Source organism: Mesoplodon mirus (assembly GCF_964341445.2).
Source record: "Mesoplodon mirus genome assembly, chromosome: 8".
NCBI lineage: Eukaryota > Metazoa > Chordata > Mammalia > Artiodactyla > Ziphiidae > Mesoplodon > Mesoplodon mirus.
In genome coordinates this window covers 1,941,965-1,964,914 of record NC_138984.1, presented here as the reverse complement: position 1 = coordinate 1,964,914, position 22,950 = coordinate 1,941,965, and the positions used below count along the sequence as shown (strand labels likewise).

The following is a 22,950-nucleotide window of genomic DNA, read 5'->3' as shown; positions in this document are numbered from 1 at the left end:
GGCGGGCAGGGCGCGGGGCCACGTCAGGGGCCAGGTGCGCGGGGCTCAGCAGGTGCGCCTTAGCTCTGGACCCCGTGCGCCATCCTGCCCACAGCAGAGCCCCTCCCAAGGGCACCTGTGAGGACCGGGGTGCTGTCGTCCACGGGGCAGCTTCTATGGAAGCCATGGAGGGAGGCCACTGAGCCGCCAAGACGCTCAGGCCCCTAACCCGGGGCGAGGACATTGACCCCGACCCTGGTTCTCAGCCTCCACTGCACCTTAGAGTCGTCCCAGGAGCGTTAGAAATGAGAGCACAGGCACCTGTCCTCTGATCCAGATCAGTGCATCACGACTGGGGCGCTGGTTCCTGACACCGTGTGCTACGGGCTCAGGTATGGTCAGCACCCTGGCCACGCCCTCAGCCCAAAGCAAGTGGTGGTGAGACCAGCCTGGCTGTGTGGACCAGCTGGGTGGGTGGCAGGGGGATGCCATGGGAGCCAGCAGGCCGGGGAGTGAGGGCCGTGAGTGTGATGGACCCCGTCTGGCACGTCAGCCCACTGCGGGGCCGCAAGGTGGCCCACAGACCAAGGTGCAAGCAGCCAACCCAAACCTGCAATTCCGCTTCTCCGGATGCCTTTCTGTCCTCGTTTCTGGAATCTCGACTGTGGGCCATCACTGAGCCTGTACATCACCATCTCACCAAATGGTGATCCAACGAGATGTACCATTCAGATTTAGTAATTACTTTCAAATACTAGTAGAAAAACTAGATTTCACGTGGAATAAAAACTCTCCCGACCTGCTTTCTAAATTGAAACTCTATCAGACAGTTAAAGTGAAAATACATTTAAAGTGTATTTATTTCAAGAGTGAAATGCTGTAGTAACTGGAAAAGCTGTTCATTTTATGTATAAAAACGACTAAGAATGTACAAATACTGGGTTCAAGATGGTGGAGTAGAAGGATGTGCGCTCACTCCCTCTTGAGAGAGCACTGGAGTCACAACTAACTGCTGAGCAATCACTGACAGGAAGACACTGGAACTCACCAAAAAAGATGCCCCACATCCAAAGACAAAGGAGAAGACGCAGTGAGACGGTAGGAGGGGCGCAATCGCAACAAAATCAAATCCCATAACCGCTGGGTGGGTGAGTTACAAACTGGAGAACACTTATACCACAGAAGTCCACCCACGGGAGAGAAGGTTCTGAGCCCCACGTCAGGCTTCCCAACCTGCGGGTCTGGCAACGGAGGAGGAATTCCCAGAGGATCAGACTTAGAAGGCTAGCGGGATTTGATTGCAGGGCTAACCATTTTCAGTAGTTGAGGATAAAGAATTTTTGAGGTTTCTCGAGGTTAATATGTACTGGTAGGGGGCTTTCCTGGTGGCGCAGTGGTTAAGAATCTGCCTGCCAATGCAGGGGACACGGGTTCGAGCCCTGGTCTGGGAAGATCCCACATGCCACGGAGCAACGAAGCCCGTGCGCCGCAACTACTGAGCCTGCGCGTCTGGAGCCTGTGCTCCCCAACGGTAGAGGCTGCGACAGTGAGAGGCCCGTGCACCGTGATGAAGAGTGGCCCCCACTCGCCGCAACTGGAGAAAGCCCTCGCACAGAAACAAAAAGACCCAACACAGCCCAAAATAAATAAATATGTACTGGTAAAGTGCCTAAAGACTTCTATTTTTACTCATGAGCATCAGCAGAGTAAATCACCATATGGTCACGACATCAAATCCCGACACAGGAGAGAAATGCACATCCTGACTTACTGACACGCAGGATTAACAGGGGGCCAGTGCACTCACCTGAGCTCTGAGGTCTCGGGCAGAAAGGACCAGAAAGGTTCACTCGCCCCCCTTAGGTCCTGGGTGTATCGCTGCAAACGACAAACTACCAAAACAAAGAGGCCCAAATACACACGAGGGAGTGTTCCTTCAGCCACAACCTGGGAGGGACACAGCACCCTGCGGATGGAACGCCGAACTGCGTCCATCCTTTCGTGCGAGCCCCAGGCTCTTTGTCCAGCACTGACATGGGGAATTCTGCCTAATTTTCAAAGGGGGAACAGCACCCAGAAGAGTCCCCTGGCTAAGATCCAGTTGGGTGCCTCTTGGAGGATAACAGACCAGGCTGCTCTTCGCACAAGCACAGCCGCGATGGAAAGCAAAAACTGGGGTCAAAGGGCAAATGCGCAACCTGAGAGGTGGGTCATCGCGTCTCCTCTCAGCCAAGGGGCGTCCCAGCAGCTGCCACCTGGTGTTCAGGTGCTCACCGACACCCTCAAGACAAAACAGCCTTGAAGAAGTTAAGGCTGAACACACAGGTGAGGCTCACTATGCATCTGGGATGCTTTGTGGTCCTTAGTATTTTTTCAGCCCACTAGGAGTCTGCAAACGTTCCTGCAAATGCTTAAGTCAAACCCAAAGTGGGGCTGAATGGCCCCTGCAGCTCCCAAGTGAAGACTAAGCTGCAGAGCAGCCCTGAAGTTGGGGCGCCCGGAAGCATAGCCCCGGGAAGGACACCAGCCCGGCGGCTCCTGCCCCGGCTCCGCTTCTGGGGCCCAGGCCGCGGGGCCACAGGGAGAGCCACCTGGCAAGGGTGTCCACGCCGCCAACCCGCCGGCCCCGCCGCGCACTCACTCTCTTTGCCTTTCTCCTTGTGCTTGAGCTGCTGCAGCTTCTGCTCCCGCTGCTGCTTCGCCAGCTCCTGCTCCCGGCGGTGTCTCTCCAGCTTCCGCTGATGCTCCAGCAGCTCCTGCTGGTGTTTCACGGCCAGCAGCTCCTGCTGTTGCTGCGGGCAGGGAGGGAGGAGACAGAGACGGTCAGAGCCTCGCCCCGAAGCAAGAATGACGAGACAGACACACGCGCGAGAAGATTGGCAGAGGGCCAGCCCGCCCCCGCGCCACTGCGGCCGTGGGGACCCAGCGCCCTGCGCACGGCCCGCATCTCCAAGGAGGTCACCTCGTTCAGTCTGTCCAGGAAGCAGGGCTGCTCGGGGATGTCTCCTAACCACTCCACGCTAAATGCCAAACATGAAAATAAAAATGACCGAATTGCTAGAAGAAAATACGCCTGAAGATTTACGCAATCTCATATGTTGGGAATGCCTTTCGGAGAATGACGCAAAAGCGTATGACATGGTGTGGCCACTTCGGGAAATTGGCCCATCCTTACAAGGCTAAACACGCACCCACGCGAGACCTAGCAACCCCACGCCCAGGACTGACCCAAGAGACGTGGAAACACATCTGCGCAAAGCCCTGCACGGGACTGTGCGTGGCAGCTGTGCGCATGGCAGCCCAGCCCGACACACCCCAGACGTCCCTCAGACATGAACCCAGCGGAAGAAGTGTGTGTCTGTACATGAGAATCCCACCCAGCAGTGAAAAAGAATAAACTGCACATACGGGAAAAAACACGCATGGGCTGCGAGACAAGCGAAGCGAGCGGGTCCAGCGTTGACACGGCTGTGGGATACGGGACAGAGAAGAGTCAACATGCAAAGGTTCTATTTACATGAAGTTCTGGAACAGGAAATCCTAAGACATGGTGATAAAAATCAGAAGAAGGCTGCTTCTTGGGTGAGGCAGGAAGACGAGGCAGGAGGGAGCTGTGTAGGGTGTGGACTGCCTGACAGAGACAGCATTTGCTCAGATGCTCACGACCGTCAAAGCGCGGCAGACAGACACTCAAGGCCCGTGCGTTTCATCGTGTGTAAATGATATCACGTATTTTCAAAGGACATAATTGACAACATAAAAAGTTACCTTCGTAATAAATACTGTAAACAAAATTAAAATGCAAAAGATGAATGAGGAAACCTCTTTGCAGTGTTCGTGGCACAGAGACGGCCGTGGTAAGTTACTAAGGCTATGGTAAGCAGCCCCTAAGAAGGTGAGCAAAAAGACCAAGAGATTCACCAAAAAGTGGTTAAAAATAAATGGGGGACAAGGGTTCAAGCTCACCAGCAATCAAACCCCACTGTCACTTATCGCACTGGAAAAGGTGAAAAAGAACAAGCCAGCCACGCGGACCGGGGGTGCGGGAAGAGGCTCAATTAAGCTGGCACACCGGACACCGGTTTTCCTCAAACCTCGACCAGCAAAAGCCCCCAGGGGGACAGTCTGTGCTGCCTCCTGCGGCCCCACGGCTCCCCCGTCCCGGTGTCTGCCCCCTTGCTCTCTCTCTCTCTCTCTCTCTCTCTCTCTCTCTCTCTCTCTTGCTGTCTCTGTCCCCCTCTCTGCCTACCCCTCACACTCCCTCTGTCTCTCTGCACCTGCCCCTGCTCTCCGGGGCTCCAGCCACGTGCACTTGCCATCTTGGGAAGGACCTGAGGACATGAGTGGGGTCAGCCTGGCTGACCGGCCACCTGCATGGAGCCGCCCTCGTGTCCTCCTCACCGGGTGGAGGGATGGGCTGGGGGGGAGCCGGCAATCTGTCACCCAAGAGGCCCCGGAACTCTCTGTCGAGGACGCTTCACCGACGAGCGAGCTCCCCGTCATGGACCACATGTGTGAGACACAGCAGGACTGAAACAGCTGTGTGGCCGCTCCCAGGGACCGCGGCAGACACCTCCTTGCGGCCCCGCTGGCCCACCTGGGAGCCTCCGCAGACAGCACAGCCCGCCTCCCAGCCTCCTGGCCTCCCAGCCTCCCGGCCCTGCTGCAGTGTAAGGGACCTGAGGGCAGGGCCCCTACGGAGCCTGGCAGGCTGGTCAGACCTGTGCCCACACGTGCAGCAGGGGACCCATGGCCCTGCCCACTAGCCCTGCCGCGAAGGGGAGGGGGTTCCTTTCTAGCTGGGACCACAGGGACAGAATGGCAGAGAGGTGGGTTCAGCTAAGCCCAAAACCCGCACAGGAGGCAGGGGGAGGGAAGCGGCGGCGGGCCACCCAGAGGAGCCAGTGTCCGGACCCCGCGCAGCAGCTCGCACCTCCTGTGGGTGACCCTGCTCCTCGGCCGGGGCTCCCAGACCGCCTCGTGCAGGGGCGTGGCCGCCAGGAGCGGGCACACCCAGCTCAGCACCCACCCGCGGCGTCCCTGCACCCTGAGCGCCACTGCCGAGAGCTGTCTGTGGAAAACAAGATTACCTTCCCAACACCCGGCTCACAGGAACTCAGGGGCAGGAAGAAAGCTGCAGAGGCCTTGGGGGCGGCCGATTCCAAGAGCAGATCTCCAAGCCACCTTCCCAGTTCTGCAGTCACTGCTGCCAGCAGTCAATACAATCTGGTGTGACCACGAGCTGAGCTTTGGTCCCTTCAAGCTGATGTCGCTGTGCGTGTCCATAAGATCAGCTTAAGAACTTTGCTAATATATTTCAAAACAGTGACGTTTTCTTCTCTTTTAAAAGGAAAACCGAATGACACCACTGGACAAAAGAGTAAATGAGGTGGGGCTAAACCATGTCCCTTATTAGTGTTAGTTTTCTTCCCGGAGGCACTACTCAGAGCTGCACTACGTGCTCTTCTCAGAACAGGGTCGCACACGGGGAAGGTACCTCTGCCAGAGGTATCTGCTCATCTGTATGGATTCAGAGAATCCTGCCTGGGGGCCCCATGGCTGTGTCTGTGGGTAAACGCCCCCAGCGGCTGTCACCAGGCCACTGCCCACCGCTCTGGGATTCCACCTGCGTGGCCAGCCTTCAGAGACGGATGACTCAGAGGGCTGCCTGGTCAGGAAGCCAAGGCCGTGTCCTGAACGACGGATCTTGGAAGGAAGAACCTGGCCCTCTTGGTATTACCCACACCCCCAGATTGCTTTATGTACAGCCCCGGGTTCCCTTTCAACTGCTCAGTGTTCATTTAATGTGTAAATGACGCGCAGGCGGAAATTGGCTTAATATGGTCTCACAATATGTACGTTTCACCCAGAACCCAGAAGGAAAGTGAGATCTCTCAGTTGTCATTACAAAGAGACTAGAAACAACCACCCCAGACCCTGATGATTAACATTCACAGGATGACAAAACTCCCAGAAAAACGATATTGTCATTGAGTGTTAATGAAAGGAGCAATTAGAAACCACAACTCTGATTCCCCAAAATGCCCCAGAGCACGACACTGTAAAAGCCTGGCATGGAGAGTGCAGAGCTGGGACTGCTGTGGGGACACGGGGCTGCCACAGTGACGTCCACGTCCACCTGGGACCGGAACCCGGAAGTTCTGTGCATCAAAGGCCCAAAAGGCTTGCCGTGTAGGTTTTTCAAAGATGGTCAGGGGGCTTCCCTGGTGGTGCAGTGGTTGAGGGTCCACCTGCCAATGCAGGGGACACGGGTTCGTGCCCCGGTCCGGGAAGATCCCACATGCCGCGGAGCAGCTGGGCCCGTGAGCCATGGCCACTGAGCCTGCGCGTCCGGAGCCTGTGCTCTGCAACGGGAGAGGCCACAGCAGTGAGAGGCCCGCGTACCACACACACACACACACACACACACAAACGATGGTCAAGGAACTTCTAAGGCATCATGTGGCCCACTATCTGAGGGAGGTGCAGGGCAGACCCGATGACCCTCGGAGGTCACTTTTGATAGAGAGCACCTTCTCTTGGATGCTGACCTCCAGGCTCACGCGCTACTTGGCCGTGGTTTCTAGGGACCATTTGCGACTAAACTATTCTTCCCTATGGGGTCCTCAAAACAGAACCATGTCCACCTTTATCTCACTGGATTTCCTGCCTCAAATCGAAGAGGCACCCTCATTTCAGTACATTCAAAATCACTCTTCCCTCTGGCCTCATGGCACATCAGCATTATCAAAAGGTACCTTGGATGCGTCATTCATGTTCCCACCCAAATCTGGATACTCAAATGCCGCAAAGACAAAAAGGTCAGCCATCAACACGCTGGTCAGAAAGAGGAAGGCCGGCATCACAGACACCCGGCACTCTGGATGCTGTGGAAGCTGCGGACTGGACATCGCCGTGAGCGCTGGGGGGAGGGGAGCATGGAGGGGGAGGGGAGAAGTGATGGGTGAAAGTGGTCAAGGGAGAGCCTGGCCGGCCTCCCCTTCCTCCACCCTCACCACCCAGTCTCCATTCGTGTGACACGTGTTTTCCTCCCAGGTGGGGTGCCTTGGAAGCTGCATCCCCTTGAGACCTGTGGCGGGTCCCCTCCCTCTGCAGGGCATCCTGGCTCCTTCCCTCCATGGGCTCACCACCACCGGGACACACTTCCTGTGGTGGCTCAGGGCTGACTGAAGACTCAGGCTGTGTCTGACCCCGTCTTCTCTCTGCAGACAGTAGGTCTGAGTGAGCCCGTGAGGGTACTGGGCCAGATCAAAGGCAGTGTATTTATCAGCAAGAGCCAGTGAGGAGGAATGAGATAAAAACCATGTCGCAAGCCAACACAAGAGACGGTGTTCTTTGTAGAACAAACTTCTGCAGCTGCCACCTTTGGAAATACACAAAACGACCCCTCTCTTCTACAACTGCAGGCAGCCTACAGCACAGAGGGCACAGTCAAAGGTGAGCAGGACGTCTTATAAAGCACGACACTCTCGTGTGCCACGAATGCTTGGTGGCAAAGGAAAAGCCGGGCCCAGCATGGCAGCCGGAGTGGCCATCAATGCCCCCTGGGGCGGCAGGTCAAACAAGGCCATCCACCTGCCCATAAACAACTTCCTAGAAACCCAGAGTGCCGGGTTTATGAGCAATTCCTGACCGTAAGCCCGTTAATTAGGCACATACAGGTTCAGGGATGACGCAGGGCTTTGGGCTGCCTCGCGCTTTCCCAGGTACCAGGGTTATGGCAACCTAAGTGCGTCCTTCAGGCTCATTAAAAGCTGCCTCAGGTGACCCGGAAGCCAGGGCCCCAGGTAACATCTCTCCAGCTACCTGGGACAGGTAATAAAGAGAGTAAACATGATGGCCTGGCTTGCAGTGCCATAAAACCAGGCTCCTTTCAATGTTATCCCTTTCCCTTCACGGAAAAGAGTCACATGCTCAACTAAATAGCCCTTAAAGCTCTCTCCTGTCCATGGAGACAGTACAAATCACACCAACAGATTTTACACACACACACACACACACACACACACACACACACGTATACAAATTCAGCCTTACTCGTAAAAAAGGACATGCAAATAAAAGAGTAGAAATCGTTTTTAGTTTTTGCCCATTAGACTGGAAATACCCTGTGAGACCTGGGAAAGGGACAGCCAGGCTGAATACAGCTTTGGAAGGAGCAGGAACTCTTCCGGAGGGCGGCCCGGTAAGATGCTTTAAAATGTGTCATGTGCACACAGTATTTTTCATCTGAAGCAATTTATTCTGAGGAGACCTGCCCAAAGGATGGGGCCTGCAGTCTGGTCCACAAGCAGGAACTGTGGAAGATGAGCCCCCACCTCCCAGGATGGCACCTGCCAGACAGACGTGTCAGGACCGGTCCCCGCTATGCAGTGTAGACAGGGAGGCTGTAGCGCCAGGGTCACAGGATTCAGCCCCGACTTTGGACTCTGGAAGCTTCGGAGCCACAGCGGGGGTGGCATCCACGCCGGGAGCGTCAGCGTCCCCAGGTTCCTCGCCCGCTCACAGCCCGTGAGCCCACGGGCTCCTGGTTCCAGCAGGACGGACCTGTCTGAAACCCCTCCCAGCGCAGGGGTTCTTCATGGGGTGATGAGAATGGTTTGGAACCAGACAGTGGTGATGGTTGTACCATACTGTAAATGTACTAAATGTCATTGAATTGTACACTTTAAAATGGTCAAGTGATGAGCTTTATGTTATATGAATTTTACCACGATGAAAAAAATGAGTAAGGGAAAAACTAAGTATTTTCCATAAAGAAAAGGGAAAAAAATGAGCAGCCACTTCTCTCTGGGCTCCGTCGGGTGAGAACGAGAACAGCCCTGAGACTGAGGATGAGCAAGGTCCCCGAGTGTGTGCCCTAGGCCCTCAGGGGTCCCTGGACGGCTGCTGGGGACGAAGGCAGAGCCTGGGTTCTCCTCCACGCTCCCCCCACCCTACCTGACGGGCATCAGGAGAGAGCACCCTGCATCGGCAAAGGAAATGGGCAAATTCACCTGTGATGCAAATGATCAGAACCCTGATGAGCACTGGAAAACTACAAAACAGCTCAGGTGGTGATTAAATTGTGTCCAGCACCGACCCTGCTAACAACCTCTTCTAAGAGAAAAAGGCCAGGTCTCTCCACACAGGACCCAGGAAAGGCCCTCTGTCCTTGGGGAGTCACCTGCTGTTATTTACCTCTGCAGCCCGGGAGTGTGGCTGCCTGATCTGACACCACGGGAAAATGGTTACAGGCCTGGAGAGGGTGCCTCCCATGCAACCCTGAGGGAGACCCCAGCACAGGGAGGAGAGGGAGGCCCGGCTTTGCCTAGCTCTCCTGCAGGCCTCACACCCAGGGCAAGCCCTCACCCGGGGTCCAGCCTCAGCCACACAGCCGCAGTCCATGGCGTGGGCAGCGCCCCTCACGCACATGCTGTCACAGATAACTTTCCAAGATCCCAACATGCTTACAGAAGTTTTAGTCAATGCATCGAAACAGAAAGGGAGGAAACAATTATAATTTGCAGATGACATTATTGTCTACTTAGAGAACATGAAATAACCAATTACAAATTTCTTACGACTAAGAAGAAAATTCTAGACATTGGTTGGCTAATAAATAATAATGAAATCAAGGGCTCTACACTGACAGTGACCAAGTAGAGAATAAAATGAAGAAACATCCTATTCATAACAGGAGAAAATATATAAAATACCCAAGAATAATTAAATATAAAATCTACAGCCCTTATATGAAGAAAATAAAAGAATACTTTTCGTAAGGACAGAAGAAGACTCAAATCACAGGTGGTAATTCCATATTCCTGGATTAGAAAGTTAACAGCAGAAAGTTATTAGTAGATGTCCTGCTGATTTATTAACTTGCTGCAACTTCATTTAAGTTTCCAGAGCAACTTTGGGGGACGTTATGAGAAATGATTCTGATGCTCACCTGGAAAAATAAAAGCTCATCCGGAGACAAGCTGAGGGAATTAAAAATGAAGAACAAATGTGTGGGGAGTGGAGACCTGCACGGTCGGATCCTGAAACACGAGCACAGGCTCCTGCTGACACAGGGTGGGGCTGGTACGAGGAACAGAGGGGGCCGGAGACAGACTTGGCCAGATAAATATGCGCTGATTATGGGACAGAGCTGGCATTTTTTAAATCGTTTAGAAAACAGCTTTGCTTCGTGAATGAGGTGAGGCCAAGTACATAATTGACAAAATATAACGGACATTGAAATAACGCCCTTAATTTATAAAGAACACTCATATACTGATGAGAAAAAGACAAGCATTGCAATAGAAAAACAGCAAAGAAAATGATAATTGGTAGAAGAAATGCAGTAAGTGAATAGAAATATGGAGAACCACAATCAAGGAAATGCAGGCACGCCATGAGACAGAATCAAAATAGAATGTGAACAAGTTCCACTAATGCATCAGACTGTGGGGTCAGCCCTGGCCCCTCTCCTCTGGGAGGGCACTCACTGCTCGGCCAGCCCGCTGTGTGCGGACTGTGGAAGAGGGAAAACGCGGGGGCGGGTAGCGACCCATGCAGCAGCCTGTGGGTGGGAGGGAGGGTGCCCTGCAGTGCCCCGCAGAGGCAGCTACCACCCAGGACAGGTCAGCAAGTGCTGGCTGTTGTGGTTACTTCTGCTTTACTATTCTGCTCTTGGAATGAGCAAGGGGTGTGTGTGTGAGAGAGACAGAGAGAAAGAGAGAGAGAGACAGAGACACATGCACACCCAGGACCTGGTGTAGCTTTTGGAAAGAAACATGGCAAGAAATAAAACCACAGAAAAGGACTTATCCTGGGTCAGCAATACCATTTCTGTTTTGTTTAGACAAAGGCATATGATTCATGAACGAGGACACTAAAAATAGAAGAAAAACTGGAAATGACCTTAATGTTCAACTCTTCAACTATTAGCGCTTATTTAAATTCACTGGGGTTCATTGTAAGACTACAATAAAACCATTAAAATCATGCTTTTGAAGTGTATGTAATGGTAAAGGGAAATGTTAACAATAAATAAAAACCACATGTCAGTATAATCCCAATTCCATAAAACTACAGATACACACACGCACAATTTACATAATATAAGGTTACGGGAATCCACTACAAAATGCAACAGCTTTCCTAGGTAATAGCGCTGGAATCACATCTTCTCTGTGATTTGCAATTATTCGATAATTAACATTAATGACTGTGGCAATCAGAAAGAGATCATGATGAAAACATTCCTTGTAAAAAACGACACTGTCTGGGGTACAAATAGCAGGGCCCTGATCCTCTCTGGTACACAAGCCTTGGGGAGTCCGGGGGCCTGGGACCTTCCCCCTCCTCCTCCTGTTTACCTAAGCAGGTGTCCCACCGGGGGTGCAGGAGGCTCCAGGGAGATCTGTGGGGAGGACGCTGTGAGCAAACGGTTAATGAGGAGGTCAGATGTGTGGGTGAGCGTGGCTGAGTGGACACAGGCGTTCACTCCCACTCCTCTCAGAAGCACGAAGAGGAACGGCGCTTTTTAGGAGACACGGATTCACAGGAACAAAGCCTGCAGGAAGGACTGGAGAGCAGGTTTGTCATCAGAACTTTGGAAGATGCAGAACTCTGGAGATGAGACCCGGCAGCACCCCAGAGGCACAGCCCAGACGGCACGGTCAGCGTTGCGTTCTACTCCAAAGTGCTCACCACGTCTCCATCAGTGAAATGGAATATTCGATACATTCCCAATACAAAATTGTAAGTATTTTCCAAATAGCAAAAAAACCACACATTTATGGAAACATCACTGACATGGACGGAGGTCAAGGGGCGGCATGCCTGAACCCAGAACCTTCAGAAGGTGCCAAGGGATTCTGGCTTGCACAGAGGACTCCCAGCGTCCAGACCCACAGCCCTGTCCCCTTCCTCCTCTCTTCACGGTGCACCCCGACTTCTCACCGTCCCCCTACCCGAGCCCTCCTCATGTGCACCCCGACTCTTGTCAAAACCACTGTTACCACGCCCTCTCCCGCCTTCCCTGGACGAGGGTGAAGATCCCTCCTGGAGAAGATGACTGCGCTCCAGGCCCGGTCTGTCGCAGCCCTGCAATATCCACTCCTCTGGGTGTATTCCCGTATGAGCTCTCACCCTGACCTTCAGACTTGCCTTGGCCAGCAAGGCAACAGCATCCATGACTTACACGGAGGCTTAAACCACTCGTGCCCTCTTGCTGAGCTTGGAACTCAGAAACCGGCAGATAATCCAGCTGCCAAGCACCAGACTGGAAGTGAGGCTACTGCAGGCCACCCCGTCACTGGGCGGCTCACAGCTGATCGCAGGAGCATGCGGGAAGCCCAGGCAGCCCTCCACAAACAAATGACTGCTGCAGTAAGCACTATATGTGGGGTAGTTTGTTACGCAGCCAAAGCTGACTGAGACACTCGTGTAACAGATTCTGCGTGGTCTTATAAAATAGTGGCCAGCACCACTCGAGCAGGAAGGACCTTGTGCTGGCTTATATGCTGTAATTGTTTTCCTTTTTGCAAAAAGCAAACATTTAAACCATCGACCCTGATCTAGAGATATAACAGATTCATATTTCAGATACTTTGAAATGCAAATGCAAAAATCATGTTACTACATCATTATACTTAAAGATAGTCTGCAGTACAAGACTGAAACTGTAGCCATGATCACCAGCGTTTGCTCACAGTGAGAAGAGCTTCCAGGTTTCTCAAACTGTGGGACTGGATTTGCACTGGAGCATAGGGAACTCAGCCAACAGGAAGGGAGGAAATCGCTAACTCCAGGGAAAGTTAAGAGCTGTATCAGAGAGGCCATGAAGCCACTGCATGGTGTGTGTCGGCAATAGGCACCCACACAGGCACAAGAATGGAGCCCCTGATGGTTCTTTAATCAGAAGGATGGTCTCAGTATATGAAGCACCCAAAAAGTGGCAGTGTATGCGTGGGGCGGGGGGCGGGGATGGAGGGCGAAAGCCTAGTCTCTCCAGCAAGTGGGAAATAATCACCCCATGGGATCTTTAATGCAAGGACGAAGCAGACCATCTACAAACAGGGAGCAGAAGCCAGCAGAGACCTGGGGCTGGGGAGCCAGATGGGAGAGTAGGGAGGGACAGCTTCTGCTTGTTTACGCTGTACTACATTTCCATTAGAAACATTGGAAATAGGGATTCCCTTGATAAAATTTTAAAAAATTTAAAAAATGACACACAACAAACCCCCAAAGCAGCAAATCTAGGTAATGCTACATTTGCCAGGTGATCACCTAGGCTATCCCAGCTGACATAAACACCCACGGACACCACACTCACTACTCTCACAGCCCTGGGCCTCAGTGATCATGCTGCCTGGACCCCATTCTGGGGAGAAGAAAACTAACTGCACAGGACAGAAAGGGGAACGGGGCTCCTGAATCAGCCATGACCAACAAAGACACTGCGTCTAGTACAAGTTGCGACATTGAGTGCCGAAACCCTAGGAAAGATCTTCTTTACCCAGGGTTAACAATTTTAGTTACATTTTAAAAATTATTCCCTTTTTAACCATATAAAAGATCTTCTTTACCCAGGGTTAACAATTTTAGTTACATTTTAAAAATTATTCCCTTTTTAACCATATAAAAGATCTTCTTTACCCAGGGTTAACAATTTTAGTTACATTTTAAAAATTATTCCCTTTTTAACCATATAAAAGATCTTCTTTACCCAGGGTTAACAATTTTAGTTACATTTTAAAAATTATTCCCTTTTTAACCATATAAAAGATCTTCTTTACCCAGGGTTAACAATTTTAGTTACATTTTAAAAATTATTCCCTTTTTAACCATATAAAAGATCTTCTTTACCCAGGGTTAACAATTTTAGTTACATTTTAAAAATTATTCCCTTTTTAACCATATAAAAGATCTTCTTTACCCAGGGTTAACAATTTTAGTTACATTTTAAAAATTATTCCCTTTTTAACCATATAAAAGATCTTCTTTACCCAGGGTTAACAATTTTAGTTACATTTTAAAAATTATTCCCTTTTTAACTATAAAATCCTATTCAAATTCACTGATGATTTAATGACACTAATTCAACTGTGTGCTCAAGAAATCCGTCTGACAAACACCACTGCCAAATGTCACTAACAATATTGTACCTTGTGAAGAGAGCGTAAATCATCAAAACAGAAGCTGACTGATGGTATGATACAATTACATAGTTTAAATGGCTTTAGACGAATGACCTCTATTTTAAATGGAGAAACAACAAGCGATTAAAATGCAGAGAGCATGTAACTTTGAGATGCTTCCTGAGCTGCGTTTCTGGGGCTCCCACCATCTCTGGGAGCACCCAGCCTGTGGGTCAGGGGGAGCTCGGGGTACTCCTGACTTCCGGGCCCTCTCTGCACAGAGTCTGCAGGTGCTGACAGGAGGACCCAAGAGGGAGACTCTGTTCCATCTCAAAGAGGTGACACAAACTCCTGGAGCACCAGATGAGGAGAGAAACTGGGGGTCAGGGAGAAAAAGCCCACCCCAGGCCAAGGCCCCAGGACAGCGGGAAGCCCAGTCTCGCCCTGAGGGGGAAGCACCAACCAGGCTCAAGAGTGTTCCTGATGTTTCTTGCTTATTTGTGCAACCCCTCACATACGAGAGATTGTTGATGTCTCAATTTCTCATTTTTTTCTTGTAAAAGCTACAGACTCAACCAACACAGACACGAGAACATAAGCAACTAGCGTCTTCCTTAATCCTGGTCAGCACAAAACCCACCATCGCCAGTTTCCGGTACAGTCTCTCAATCAGGGGCTGTTTGAGTGAGGACGAGGGTGCACGGGGGAGTGAAAGTATAGAGAGAAGTGCAGATCCCGAGTTCCTTCTTCAGCCAGGCGCCGTGCCGGGCCCGCAGATGCCAGAGGTGGGCAGCTGCCCGTTCCCAGGTAGGCACGTGGATGGGTGACCTACGGTGGGGAGGGGCACACACAGGGCTCCACCTCCCAAGATGAACGGCAGTGCGGGCCCCCTGGTCGCCAGGAGCCCGGTTAAAGGGGGGCGTATCTGAGAGGACCGGGAAGACACGAGACTGCAGCGATCCTTCAGGCTTCTGAGATGAGATCAAGATACGGGACGGTGATGGCCAAAGTTCAAAACGCCGGCTGGCGAGGAGGAGCGGAACTCGGCTCCGCGTGGGCGAGCAGCGCTACTTGGTCGGGAGAGAGCCAAGGCTGAGTTTCTAAACTGCTTTCAGGGGTCACGGAAATGTGAGCCTGCCGCTTCAAAGACAAAAGGAAAGGGGCGGCCTGTGGGGGGGCTCTTGTCAGTACTGAAAGGCAGCCACCTCGTCGGGCGCTGCTCACAGACCCCTCGGGGCGGGGCCTCAGCGGGAAGCCCCACCCCCCGCCGCAACCCCGTTTCCCCTGCACTGCACAGAGCAGCCGCCCTGAGCAAGGCGCTGGCTTCCCCACCGGCAGGGCAGGTCCAGGCTGCATCCCACGGGGCCTCCCACTCCTCCCAACAGCCAGGAGGAGCGGGCGCTTCGCATCAGGGGAGCAAAGCGCATCGCGCTCTCTCTTGTGGACCCTCGACCCCTCCACCCCAAACTCAGGAGCGCTTATTAAACAGCAGAGGACCACGATGGCCGCTGGGGCGTCTCCATGGAGACAGGTGACCTCTCGGGCAGGAGCACTCGCTGGCTCAGAACGCTACAAGCAAAGCCATGAGGCTTGGACTTGCAGCAGCTCTGGAGAGTGTTCTCTCCTTGGTTTGTCCACTGCCAACCTCAGAAGCCCCACGGGGTCAGGGCAAAAGGCAGCAGTGGCAGCATCAAAACTGTGAAGACCCACGGCCTCGGGTGCAGCTCTCAGCTGGCCAGAGGCAGAAACAGACAGTGCACGGTTACTCTGAAATGGTACCAGTGCACACACACCATCTGGGCGCAGGCTAACGAGGAAGCCAAGGCCGGCCTCAGCGACGTCCAGCCGTAGGTGGTGGTGGTCTCTATGGAAAGGGCATCTCAGAAGCATGTGGGCTTTTAATTCTCCACATCCCTGCTGTCCAATCCAGTAGCCACTAACCACATGTGGCTGCAATGCAGCTGGTCCAAACGGAGATGTGCTCTACGTGTCTCGTCTGCGATGGTTCACTAAGACTTAGCGTGAACAAAAGTATTTATATGGATCACGGTTGAAATAATATTTTAGAAATATGAGGTTACATAAAAGACATTAAAGTTAGTTTACCTTGTGCAACCAGGTTCCCAATGACCCCAAAGATTCCTGCCTCCTGGTATTCACCCCTTGTCTGGGCCCCTCCTGGGAGGGTTGGTTGCATGACAGTAGAATAAGGTAGCAGGGTTGGGGGATGTCACTTCCAAGATGTGGCCAGAAGACACCGAGGCCTCCTTCTTGGTCACTTGGATCTTGGGTGTCCACTTTGGGGAAGCTGCTGTTAGAGGCCCACGTGGGGAGGACCTGAGGCCTCCTGCCCACAACCACGGGAGCCAGCTGGGAAGTGGGTCCTGCAGCCCCAGCTAGCCCTCAGGTGAGACCACAGCCCTGACTGGCAGCTCAACGGCACCTCACGAGAGACCCTAAGGCACAGCCAGCAGTGAGGCTACTCCTGGATTCCTGACCTCCAGAAGCTGTCAGATAGTACACGTCTGTTACTTTAACCAGCTAAAAAGCTTCTGGGTAATTTGTTACATAGCAATAAATAACTTGCACAATCGGTTTCTTTTGCTGCTTTAAGGTGGCTACAGAAAATGTAAAATTACCTATATAATTTTAATATACACACATTGTTATTGGACAGCGTTGCTCTCCATGTTTCCAAGTACAGTGAGCATACGTTATGATCACAGATGTCCTAACTGGTCCCTCAACCACATGACCAGTTAGGACATCTGTGATCATAACATATGCTCACTGACTTCTCTATGCATCACTAATGCATGTTTCTTTCTAATACGTTTACTTTTAAAATCTGAGATCAGATTAAATACATGCAGAGAGTGTGTACCAAAAAACAACCCATGTTAGTTTTTTTCTTATTCCGTTTAAATGAAAAGTAAATATTAATATCTTTTTCGAATCATAAAAAGTCAGTGGGAAAAACGAAGAGTGGCCAGACAAGTCCCAAGAAGAAAATAAAGATGATTTGCAAACACGGGTGTTTCTTCTTGCTGGTAATGTTGCTGTTTAGGACATACCTTATCTTTGTAGATGAAGTCAGATGATAAGCATTTCCCCTAATTTAAGCACGCTTCTACAGCCTGACTTTAAAGGCTGTTCCCACCATTGGCCACATCTGCCCCAATTTACTCAACCAGTGCCCAAGTGCTGGACACGCAGGTATTAACTGCACAGCAAGGAATATGGCTGTGCACCAATCTCATCGCTACCGCTGGTGATCAGGGACTGTCCTTATCAGCATGGGAACCACGGGGCCACAGAGAGCGCGCGGGCTCTGAGGGCTCCCGGGGGCGGATGGCGGGCGACTTACTTTGATGTGCTCGTGGAGCTGGGCTTCGTGCTGCCGGGACAGCTGCTCGTGCTGCCTCTGGAACTCGGCGATGAGGATCTGCCTCTGCAGCTGCTGCTTCTGCTTGAGGGCCAGGAGCTCCTGCTGCAGCTGCTGCTCCCGGACGCCGGGCTCCGTCGCGGGCAGCGGAAACTGGTGGTCCAGGCGCAGGTCCATGGGCACCGCCGGGGGGGCCACCGGCAAAGGCAGCGCCGAGGCCACATCCACTGCGGGAGAGAGCACAGCACAGAGCACTGGTCACCGTGGAGCCCCCAGCCCCGCCCACCCTCCCAGAGAGCCGCCGCCAACAGTCGGGTTGCCCACAGGCTGAGGGCCACTGTACACTTCGGATGCTTCTGCACCCCCTCCCTAAACAGGCTCAGAAGGCACGACCCGGAGGCCTTTGAGGTTTCTACCCCTCGGGCAAAAATCAGTGGACGTTTGGACCAGGACACACACTCCCGCAATCTCTCTTCCCTCCGCCCGACCCTCCATGGAAGGGGCCCCTGCTCTCTCAAAGGACCCTGCTGCAGCCCCAGCGGCCTTTCCTGACATCCTTTCTGAAAGTCGACGAAGAGAAAAAGCAAGAAAAAGGCTCTAAAGAGCACTGAACACCCGTGAGTAGAGAGGCAAATTGCCCATGCTTTTCTTCTCCTTTTCACAAAGCCACGGAAGAGCTGTGTGCAGGAACCACAGGACACTGTGTGCCACTGAAGTGGTCCAGACGGACGCTCCGGACGGACGGGGAGAGCGTTTCCATGGTGAAGCGGGCGCCCTCTGGAAAACAGGTTTACCGGCTGCAGCCAATAAAACGCTCCCCCGGCTCGCCCGCACAGCTTGCGCATCCGGGTTACGTGCTTCTGCGCTTTGCCAGGAAACGGACTGTCTTCACTGCACTGATGTATGGCCGAGAAAGAGCCACAAGTGACTCTGATTAGAAACAGAAGCTGAATCGATCTTAAGGCTTACACATCAATACCAAATTAAGGTGAGAAAAAGAATGCAGAAAGCAAGCCTTAAATTATGGACCTCACAAAATAACCCGACGTGGGTGCTCCTCCCATGACAGGACAGCACGTGAACAGCCGAGGGGCGCCGGCGGGGAGCCCCTTACTTCCCGCGAGGCTCCTGTGCTGCTCCCCCGCTTCGCAGATGAGCGCCCTGGGCGCTGCTCAGAGAGAGAGGAGTGAAGACAGCCCAGCACCGAGGCCCATGGTCCCTGTCCCTTCCAAAGAGCCCCCCTCACAACCTGCTCTGGGCTCACGCAATGGCACGGACCAGACCCAGGGACTGGAGGCTGGGGCCTCGCCCTCTGGGGGGCTCAGGGCTCCGGTGGGAGCCCAGACTCAACACCCACGGGCCGCCAATGCCAGCTCCTCACCACCTGGCACGGGGCCTCATCCTAGCACCTCTGCCTGGACCCTCTGCAGGTCGGGGCTTGCGACAGACGCACTTGGCCTCACCCTGGGGTCTCCCTGAGTGAGTGTGGGCCACTCACAGGCCGGACATAACCCAGTCCCTCGGGAAGTCTGTGCCCCACAGTCCACAGATTCTGGAAAAACAGCCCATAAGTGGAACCACCCCTCAGGACAGGGCATTTCTGTGGTCACTGCCAGGCGGCAGGTCCCATGCCGACCATCCTTCTGATGAGTGAGGCGAGGTGGGGCGAGGCCCGGCTCTGGCGAAGCCCTGGATTCTAACCCCCGAGCTGACTCCCTGAGCCCTGGAGCCCTGGACTAGAACGTGGCCTCACACCTGCAGGGCTGCTCACCTTGGGAGAGTGCGGGACGCTGCCCGGGGCAGAGCGGGGCCCTGGCTCCAGGGCTCAAGTCACTGCCTCTCCCACCCCCGGGACCAAGCCCTGGCCTCCACCCCAGGCCCCCAGAGCCTGGAGCAGCTTCCATGCAAGGAATGCCTGGGACCTGGCCACAGGGAATGGAGAAAAATCCTCAATATTCAAGCAGTTTCAGAAAATATCTAATTCTCCTCTCTTTGAAGCCCTAACAAGCCTGGGATAAATACCAGCTGACTGTTTTTCTTTGGTTTATTCCCCCAACTTTTTAAATGTATGTATTTCTTTTTTTCTAGTGGGGTATGAGGCTTGATGTGTGACGAGGTCTTTATTTGATATTTACATGAGAAAAATCTGCACAAATGAACTGTTTTCGTGAACAGGCCCGAGGACCAGTGGACCCCACCAACCTCCACTGCACACCAGCTGGTAAAGACTGGCTTTTATTAATTTCCTTTTTCTTTTTTTTCTGCAGTACGCAGGCCCCTCACCGTTGTGGCCTCCCATTGCGGAGCACAGGCTCCGGACGCGCAGGCCTAGCGGCCATGGCTCACGGGCCCAGCTGCTCCGCAGCACGCAGGATACTCCCAGACCAGGGCACGAACCCGTGTCCCCTGCATCGGCAGGCAGACTCTTAACCACTGCGCCACCAGGGAAGCCCCCTTTTTCTTTCTTTTCTTTTTTTTTTTTGATCATTTTTATCATGCAATATAAGAAAATGGAAAAACAGTGCAAACAACACCAGTTTTATAAAACCTCAATCAATATTTTCCCCCATTTGCTTCAGACGTTCTTTTAAGGAACAGAATACTATGGAGGGCGAGGAGGAGGGCTCAGGAAAGAGACTTAGAGAAAAGAGAAAGTGACCTGATGTCTTAAAGGAAATTCAGTTCATGTTTTTCTTTCTCCGGTGGGGAGAGGTGGTGTCTATTATCCTGCTTTCACTAATGACAGTGCTGAATGCTTCCTGAAAAACACTGTAACTGTGAATGAAGGCAGATTTTTCCAGCTCCCTTTCTGCATCCACAGATGGGATCAGAAAGTTTTTCTATTAACTGGTTAACCTGCCTAGTTCCTTCATGGATTACAGGTGAGTTACTTAGCAGACCTCCTCAGGTTAGTTGGCCTTTGGTTTCTTTTTTTTTTGGTCTGCATTGGGTCTTTATTGCTGCGTGTGGGCTTTTCTCTCTAGTTGCGGCGACCGGGGGCTACTCTTTGTTGCCGTGCGCAGGCTTCTCACTGTGGTGGCTTCTCTTATTGTGGAGCACGGGCTCAAGACCCGCGGGCTCAGTAGTTGCGGCACACGGGCCCCAGAGCATGCGGACTTCAGTAGTTGGGGCGCATGAGCTCAGTAGTTGCGGCGTGCGGGCTCTAGGGCGTGCGGGCTTCAGTAGTTGTGGTACACTGGCTCAGTAGCTGTGGCTCGCAGGCTCTAGAGCACAGGTTCAGTAGTTGTGGCGCATGGGCTTAGTTGCTCCGCGGCGTGTGGGATCTTCCCGGACCAGGGCTCGAACCTGTGTCCCCTGCACTGGCAGGTGGATTCTTAACCACTGCACCACCAGGGAAGTCCCAGTTGGCCTTTGCTTTCTAAGGATAAACCCGACTTGGTCTTCCTGGGTTACACACACACACACACACACACACACACACACACACACACACACACACACACACACACACACACACACACACACACACACACACACACACACACACACACACACACACACACACACACACACACACACAGTCGCGGATGCCTTCAGCCTGTGACCGTTTCATTACGCACATTTGAATCCATAGTCATAGGTGAGACCGGCCTGCAGTGTCTCTTACACTCTGCTTGTCTGGTCAGAGAGCGGAATTTTAGCTTAAGAAAATAACCACAGAGACTTTGTGAAATAACCATACTGCCTGCATTTTGTAGCAGTATCATCTCACTTGCCCTGACAGCAGGGGTGGTCAGACGTGGCCCCCGCTCATGTGACGTGCCAAGGTGACCTAAGACACTAGGTAGGAACATGGCCATCCCCACGATGCTGGGCGGAAGACGACCATCACCGCTCACTGCTGCACACCCTCTCCCTACTTCTAATTCTTCCTAGGCAGGGTCAGGAGGACCATCAGAAATGTCTAGTAGTTAACGTCTTCAAAAACTGAACATAGGGCTTCCCTGGTGGCGCAGTGGTTAAGAGTCCGCCTGCCGATGCAGGGGACACGGGTTCGTGTCCCGATCTGGGAAGATCCCACATGCCACGGAGCGGCTGGGCCCATGGGCCATGGCCGCTGAGCCTGCGCGTCCGGAGCCTGTGCTCTGCAACGGGAGAAGCCACAACAGTGAGAGGCCCGTGTACTGCAAAAAAAAAAACAGAAGAAAAACTGAACATAAAACAACTTTAAGGGATCCTTTTTATTGACTCCAAAAATAAGATGGGCCACACGTTTCTAAGCGTGCGTTCTCGTACCGCGGAAACACTCCTGCTCTGTGCTGGGCACTGGCCTGTGGCAGGTCTGATGTGAAGACAGGCAGGAGGGGGCAGCGGGGCCGATGGAAGGCCTGGGGAAGGGTTCACACCTGCCCCAGGTGTGAGGAGGGGGCTGCATCTGTGAGGTGGGAGGGGTGCTGGGGGTGAAAGAGGTGGGGCGGTGGCCGCAGGGGCCGCACGGGAGGACTCGCAGATGGCCGGGCAGGACGGGGTCCTGTGGATGGGGCGGCAGGGCGGGGAGGGGCGTCACACCCACCACCCGCGAGCTGAGCCTCGCTTTGTTTACTGCACCTTTTCTCAGCCTCCTCTGTGTCTGGAGGCGTAGGGAACCTTAGAAGGAAACACCCCCTGGTCATGCCACAGACACCAGAGCGGATGCACACTGGGGGGTGGGCGCACAGGGTGGTGAGGAGACCCCCACCCCAGCAAGCCCCTTCTGCCCACAGTGAACAGACAGAAGGGAACCGGGGGGCACGGGGGGGCACGTGCTGTCCTTGGCCCAAGGCATCCCTGTTCTCACCACGTTCCCTCTACATTTACTGTGAGAAAGGGATGCAAGTCCTGTCTGGGTTTACCCTTTTGAGGTTTCACATAAAACTTCATTCTTCTGCTAGAGAAAGTCAAAAGCAGAGCAAAGAGAATGCAAAGCTAGACATCACCTCCGTCACATCACCTCCGTCAGATGCACCGCGATCACCTCCTGCCATTCCTTCACCTCTGAAAACAGCACTGTGTTTACAGACACGCAAACCAACACTGGAACTTACACGAGGCCGGGGGACCCAGGCAAGGTCCTTCTCCCACTTTGTGTGCCCAGCCTCGGGAAGCCAGGCGGGTGGGAAGCGGCCGAGCGGTCCCCAGGCCTGGCCTGAGCCCCAGCTGCGAGATCAGACCCACAGTCCCCATTCATTCCCATCGCTGGCGGGTGCGTCAAACATGACTCGGACTATTTCTGTATCAAAAACTCTCTGAAATGCCATAAGTTCCCAACAGAAGCTGCTGGTGCTTTTGACCTACAGAGCCCTGAAGAAACAATGAAAGCTTCTCTACTTAAAGAATGCAGCATCAAGACAAAAAGGCCTGTATTCTCATGAATATTTTATGGCAGAGTAGAAAATTGCTTTTATAGGTTGTGCCTTGAGAAACATATTAATACAATCAGACTCATGACGT

General features: G+C 52.9%; 1 protein-coding gene across 4 annotated transcripts in view; it reads right to left on the bottom strand.

The window, feature by feature from the left end:
* HDAC4 (histone deacetylase 4) overlaps positions 1 to 22,950 on the bottom strand; it is a 292,563-nt gene that overhangs the window by 98,371 nt on the left and 171,242 nt on the right. For all 4 annotated transcript variants that reach the window (XM_082630080.1, XM_082630082.1, XM_082630081.1 and 1 more), the window contains exons 4-5: positions 17,482 to 17,726; positions 2,621 to 2,771 (exon numbers count right to left, since the gene is read on the bottom strand). In XM_082630080.1, coding sequence (XP_082486206.1) covers positions 2,621 to 2,771; positions 17,482 to 17,726 — 396 coding nt within the window. The remainder of the gene's footprint in view (positions 1 to 2,620; positions 2,772 to 17,481; positions 17,727 to 22,950) is intronic.